Source organism: Myotis brandtii, unplaced genomic scaffold (assembly GCF_000412655.1).
Source record: "Myotis brandtii unplaced genomic scaffold, ASM41265v1 scaffold1144, whole genome shotgun sequence".
In the NCBI taxonomy this organism is placed as follows: domain Eukaryota; kingdom Metazoa; phylum Chordata; class Mammalia; order Chiroptera; family Vespertilionidae; genus Myotis; species Myotis brandtii.
The window spans coordinates 215,311-222,219 of record NW_005353944.1 but is presented as its reverse complement, the minus strand read 5'-3'; the positions used below and the strand labels follow the sequence as shown (position 1 = coordinate 222,219).

General features: G+C 43.1%; 1 protein-coding gene across 1 annotated transcript in view; it reads right to left on the bottom strand.

The window, feature by feature from the left end:
• CAGE1 (cancer antigen 1) overlaps positions 1 to 6,909 on the bottom strand; it is a 74,957-nt gene that overhangs the window by 16,601 nt on the left and 51,447 nt on the right. The window contains exon 10 of the mRNA XM_014548272.1: positions 3,928 to 4,032. Within this exon, the coding sequence (XP_014403758.1) occupies positions 3,928 to 4,032 (105 nt within the window). The remainder of the gene's footprint in view (positions 1 to 3,927; positions 4,033 to 6,909) is intronic.

Sequence of the window (6,909 nt, the reverse complement as noted above, 5' to 3'; positions counted from 1 at the left end):
CCATATCCTGATGGCGATGCAATATTTGCACCCATGAAAGCAAAAGCAAAAGAACTATTTATGGAACAAATATTTTCCATGAAATTTTTACTGTCAGAATCTTCATTTGTCATTAATCTTTTTAAATATGCCGGGTAATCTGGAAAATGTATATCATTTGGACAGACTTTCCCTTTGCTACAACATCGAGTAAATTTTCCATCGGATGGTTTTTCATCAGAGAAATTTAGTGATAGGCAAAATTCAAATCGAACAGTCATTCCACCACAACTATATTTGAGAATTGCATCCTCATGTACTCCACTTTCGCTGAGAAGGCAGTTCCTACTGATATTGGTAGTACTTGTTGATGACTGTTCTCTAGACATATTCTGTCGTCGCCACCGCCTTCTTTCAACTTCAAAGGCACATTGGTCTTTAGACATTTTCTGTCGATAACACTGGTGTTTTTTGGCATCAGAGTGACATTTTTCCAATAGCTGGTGTTCAGATACATCCTGTCGCAGGTGCCGCCTTCTTTCAAGATCAGACGCATGCTGCTCTGCAGACATTTTCTGTTGATAATGCCAGCATCTTTTGGCTGCAGAGCTATGTTGTATCAACAGTTGTTCTTTAGACATAGTCCCACCTCTCTACTGTCACGGTCTGAGATGCAGGTGAATGAGAGTCCTGGCTATCAGGCCGCTGAGAGCTGTCAGACCAAAGGCTGATTCTGGCTGATTCTGTGGGGGTGGGACTTCCTCCTCCCTGCTATCAGGTTTCCACAGCTGTGATGAGGAAGCTGGGGTGACAGAGGGAGCCACGCCCTCCAAGCTGCCCTGTCTCTCGTTCTGCTCTATGTCCAGCGGTCTCCTGCTCTGCCAAGTCTTCCAAACCTCCCTCTCTCTGCTGGCAAGGTCCCAGGAGCCCGCAGGCATGGCTAGGCAAGGGCGGCCTCGCCTCCCGGACCAGCATAGGTCCTGGGAGCCTGCGGGTGTGCCTACGGCCTCACCTCCCAGGGCCGGCAAAGGTCCTGTGAGCTCGCAGCCGCGAGTGCCATCACCTCCTGGGGCGCCTGACACCTACGTATGCAAATTAACCACCATCTTTGAGTCTGCAGGCTGACGCTCTATCCACTGAACCAAACCTGTTAGGGCGACCATCTTTGTTTGGTTAATTTGCATAGTCACTCTGATCTGCTTGTGGGCATGGCTTGTGGAGGGACGGCTAATTTTCATGTTTCTCTTTTATTATATAGGACTAGAGGCCCAGTGCACAACAATTTGTGAACTTGGGGGGGTCTCTCAGCCCGGCCTGTGTGATCTCGCAGTCTGGGACCCCTCGGGGGATGACCACCTGCTGGCTTAGGCCCGCTCCCCAGGAGATTGGGCCTAAGTTGGCAGTCAGACATCCCTCTGGCAGCCCAGGAGCCCTCAGGGGATTTCCACTTGCCAGGCGGAGCAGGCCTAAGCTGCAGTCGGACATCCTTAGTGCTGCTGAGGATGCGGGAGAGGCTCCTGCCACCACTGCTGTGCTGGCAGCCATCAGCCTGGCTTGTGGCTGAGCAGAGCTCCCCCTGTGGGAGTGCACTGACCACCAGGGAGCAGCTCCTGCATTGAGCATCTGCCACCTGGTGGTCAGTGTGTGTCATAGTGACCAGTCATTCCCAGTCGTTCTGCTGTTGGGTCAATTTGCATATTACCCTTTCATTATATAGGAGTGCCTGGCCAGCCTGGGTGAGGGGCTGATGGCTGTTTGCAGGCTGGCCACAGCCCCTTCAGGATGGGGGTCCTGCTGGGGTGCCTGGCCAGTCTGGGTGAGGAGCTGAGGGCCATTTTCAGGCTGGCTAAGCCCCCCAGCGGGGACCCTCACCCCATGAGGGTGTGGCCAGTCTGGGAGAGTAGCTGATGGCTGTTTGCAGGCTGGCTACAGCCCCTTCAGGGTGGGGGTCCCCGCTGGGGTGCTTGGCCAGCCTGGGTGAGGGGCTGATGGCTGTTTGCAGGCTGGCCACAGCCCCTTCAGGATGGGGGTCCTGCTGGGGTGCCTGGCCAGTCTGGGTGAGGAGCTGAGGGCCATTTTCAGGCTGGCTAAGCCCCCCAGCGGGGACCCTCACCCCATGAGGGTGTGGCCATCCTAGGTGAGGGGCTGATGGCTGTTTGCAGGCTGGCCACAGCCCCCAGCCACCTAAGCTCTTGGAAGAGACTGGCTGGAAGCAGGTATCTGGGATTTATTTGTCTTCTATAATTGAAACTTTGTTGCCATGAGCAGAGGCTACAGCCGGCTCATGGTAGGCAGGAAGCTTGGCTTCCTCCATCACCCGGGCAACCAAGCCTCTTGCTTACTCCAGCTCCGTGGCTGCCAACTTGGTTGGGTTAATTTGCATATAGTCGCTCTGATTGGCTGGTGGGCATGGCTTAGGGCATTGCAAAGGTACGGTCAATTAGCATCTTTGTCTTTTATTAGTGTAGATAATATTGCACCATATGGATATGCCACATTTTATTCATTCATCAGTTGATGGAAATTTGAATTATTTCCACTTTTGGCTATTATGAATAACTAGAGGTCCAGTGCATGAAATTTGTGCACTCTGGGGAGGGGGGAGCTGTTACCCAGCCTGGCCTGTGCCCTCTCACAGTGTGGGAGCCCCGTGATCAATCACCCCAAAAAGGTAGGCCCTTTTGGATTGCCCCAAATAGATAGGCTGGAACCGGGGGTCCCGATCCATGCTGCACGAACCCACAGGACCTCCAGGCCTGGCCACATGGCTCACCATTGGGCCCGCCACATGTCGAGGCCTAGGGGCCATGCACACAGTGTCAAGTCCCTGCCCAGCCGCATGCGCCTCATCGCACATGCAGCCATGCCCGCCCGCGTGTGCCCACTGCACACGCAGCCTCCTTATGATGGCGTGAAGGCCTCACGGCGTAAGGGTGTTATGACCACCTAGGCTATTATTATTACAGATGCTGCTATAAACATTTGTGTACAGTTTTTGTATGGACATATGTTTTCATTTATCTTGGGCATATACCTAAGAGTAGAGTTGCTGGATCATATTGTACAGTTTTTAAAATATAGAATTGTGTAAAGGAAAAGTCACTTTTTTTTACATTCAATATTATTTTATATTAGTTTCAGGTGGAAGGCACAGTAGTTAGATAATATATTTTACAAAGTATTCCTCTGATATTTCCAGTGCCCTCCTGGCACCATACATAATTATTACAATATTATTGACTATATTCCCTATGCTAACCTTTACATTCCCATGACTATTTTGTAACTGCCAATCTGTACTTCTCAATTCCTTCATATTTTCTACCCAGTTTCCCAACACCCATCCCCCTCTGGCAACTATTATTATGTTCTTTGTACCTATAAGTCTGTTTCTGTTTTGTGTTTTCATTTATATTGTTCTTTAGATTCCACATATAAGTAAAATCATATGGTATCTGTCTTTCTCTGGCTAACTTATTTCACTTATAATAATACCCTCTAGATTTATCCATGCTGTTGCAAATGGTAAAATGTTATTCTTTTTTATTGCTGAGTAATATTCCATTTTACATTTGTACCACAGCTTTTTTTTTTTATCCACTTTTCTATTGATGAGCACTTTTTTATCCACTCTTCTATTGATGAGCACATTACTTCCATATGTTAATGCAGTTTCTAAAAGTCAAACTAGAACACTGATTTGGGAAGATTTAAAATTTGCCCTCAAAATGAAATAGCAAAGAACTGAAGTTGCTGACAGCAGAAGGATACACACAATGTTCTTTTGCTAAGTTTCAGCTAAAAGGCTAATGGGGATGTTTTATAACGTCATTACGAAGTAAAAGGAAATAAACATAATTGTGTTGTATCCCTCAGACCCTTTCTAGCTCCAACATTCTATTATTTTAATATTTGGCATAGTTTTTAAAGGACTAAGAAAATTTTTACCTTATTTATTAAGTTGCCTAAATGTCTTTGATACTTGTCATTTTCTTCAATGAGTCTGGTGCAGTGGTCTTCTTTAAACTCTAGAAGATTTCCCAATTTTGCAATCTGTGGAGAAACATAAGTAAAAATATTAACCTGGAAACAACCATAAAAGCATGAATGCTAAAAACAAATGGGAACTGTGAGCTATACTTTACTCAAATATTCTCTCAAACTGAGTTGTACCATAGGTGAATCAAGACTAGGCTATAAACCAACACAGACAACAGTATGGTGGTTACTGGAAGGAGAGGAGGGTGCTGGGGAGGTAGTAAAGGATAAAGGGAGTCAAATATATGGTAACAGAAGGAGACTTGATTTTGGGTGGTGAACACACAATGCAATATACAGATGATGTATTATAGAATTGTACACTTGAAACCTATGTAATTGTATTAACCAGTGTCACCCTAATTTAATAAAGTTAAAAAAAAGAGATGCTATGAACCAGATTCTAGTTAGAATGCATTTAAAATAGACAAGCAGAAATGTGTCAGCTTTTCTCCAATTTAACACTATTTAACAGCTTTGCAAATAAGTAAACACCTGTTGGTGAATACTTATTAGCCCCAAATCTTTACTACCTTCTTTCCAGATGTAACTACTAGAAAGTAAAGCACTGATGATGTGCTTGACGATGCCTTTTCAGGTTTGATAAATATTCTCACTTGCTTAAAAAAAAGTGACTGCTGATTTTTAAAAAAGGTTGAGCTCAAATGTATGTCATATTCTGACCTATGATCCACTTTTTATTTGCAGAAAAACCGTTAAAAATTAAAAACTGTATTCTAAAACTGACATCTAAGATTAATTATAGGAAAGGGTGTTCACAAATTCCCTTAGCAGTTACCTTAATTTTCAAAGCTATTACAGAAGAAAAATGACAGAAATGCTTCCATTAAGTAACAACATTAAGAATGGCCATAAAAAAAGAGAATGGCCATCAATCTTCTAATGTTTTAAATATACTTACATGTCTGTAGTGAAATACTTAAGGAAGCAAAGGCAAAGCAAATATGCTGCAGAAGTAGCAATTAACTTGTTTTTCTTTCTTTCTTATGTAAATGAAGCAACTGGATGATTTCAAATCAGTGGTGCTACTCATCTGACTGCTTGCCTTATTTCAGATAAGGAGTACAGATGTCATTACCTCAATTTAACAGATAAAACCAAGGTGAAGAGAATTTAAAAGATTTTTGAAAGGAAGTGGAAAATATTTATCACCAATTAGCATAAGGTCTTTTCTATTCTGTGCCTTTGCATTGCATCTCCTTACTCCTAGAGGGTGGCGTTCCACTCTGAGCTTCACACAACTCATGATGCTTCACTGAAGCAACATAGAATTCCTCCTTGTCTGTTTTCTATTATAGACTTCCTGGCATATTTTTAATTTCTTTAATGGTTTTTCCAGATCAAAAGTAATAACCCTTATAAGACCTCAGATTAAAGAAAGAAGAGCAAAATTTCTTAAAGGATATTTATTTTTGAGATAAAGGGATAGCTCTGTAAAACAGTTTTTAGATGATAATGAAAAGGAATCTAAAATTTTGTTTCTGCTGGAGTGTAAAGTTCAACTGCTTTAAGAATATAACGGACATACAATAAACTTCACATTTTAAAGAGTACAATTTGATAAGTTGTTTAATATATATAATTGATTACAGAGAGGAAGGGAGAGGAAAAAAGATAGAAACATCAATGATGAGAGAGAATCATTGATTGGCTGCCTCCTGCACACCTCACATAGGATCGAACACACAATCCGGGCATGTGCCCTGACTGGGAATCGACTGTGACCCCCTCGTTCACAGGTTGTGCTGGCCAGGCTAATTTGATAAGTTTTTACATATATATGTAACTATGAAACCATCACCACAATCAAGATAGTGAACTTATCCATCATTGCCCCTCCCACCAAAGTTTCCTCTTGCTTCTTGGTAATCCCTCCTTCCTGCCAGCCTGACACCCACACTCTATGCTAGCCCAGGCAAATGCTGATCTGCTGTCTGTCACCATTGATTAGATTGTATTTTCTAGAGTTTTATATAATGGGACCAAACAGTATTTACTCTTGTCTGGGTCTTTCACTCAGCATAATTATTTTGAGATTCATCTAGATTGCTTGTGTATAAGTAGTTCATACTTTTTGAAAAAGATTAATGAGGACCGGCTGGCATGGCTCAGTGGTTGAGCATCGACCTATGAACCAGGAGGTCACAGTTTGATTCCTGGTCAGGGCACATGCCCAGGTTGCTGGCTCAATCCCTAGTGGGGGGCATGCAGGAGGCAGCTGATCGATGATTCTCTCATCATTGATGTTTCTATCTCTCTCTCCCTTCCTCTCTGAAATTAATAAAAAAATATATTTTAAAAAATTAATGAATATGTCATTGTATGTCTATCCATTCATCTGTTGTAGACATTTGCATTCCCTTCAGTTTTTGGCTATTACAAATAACACTGCTAGGAACTTGCATGTACAACTCTCTGTAAACATATGCTTTCATTTCTCTTGGGTAAATACCTAGGAGTAGAATGATGGCAGATGTATGTTTAACATTTTAAGAAACTGCCAAAATATTCTCCAAAGTGTTTGTACTAGTTTATACTCCCTCTAGCAGTGTATGAGAGTTGCAATTGCTTCACATCTCCACCAATTCCAGGTATGATCATTCTTTTTTTTTTTTTTAAGGTCAGGAGGTGAAAGGTTCAGCATAACCATCCATAGGGTTGAAGCTAGAGAGGAGCTCTCACACCCACCTCCAGGGTCTGGATTCTATTGAGACTGGTTATTACCCCAAACATTCCTTCCAGCTTTTCACTCAACTGGAGCACCTGCTTTCCGTCCCAAGTTAACATCTTCCTCTGTACCTCATGGGTTCCACTGACTGATCAAACTGTGATATTTGTCATCCACTCTCCCAGCTACTTATTTCTCAACTA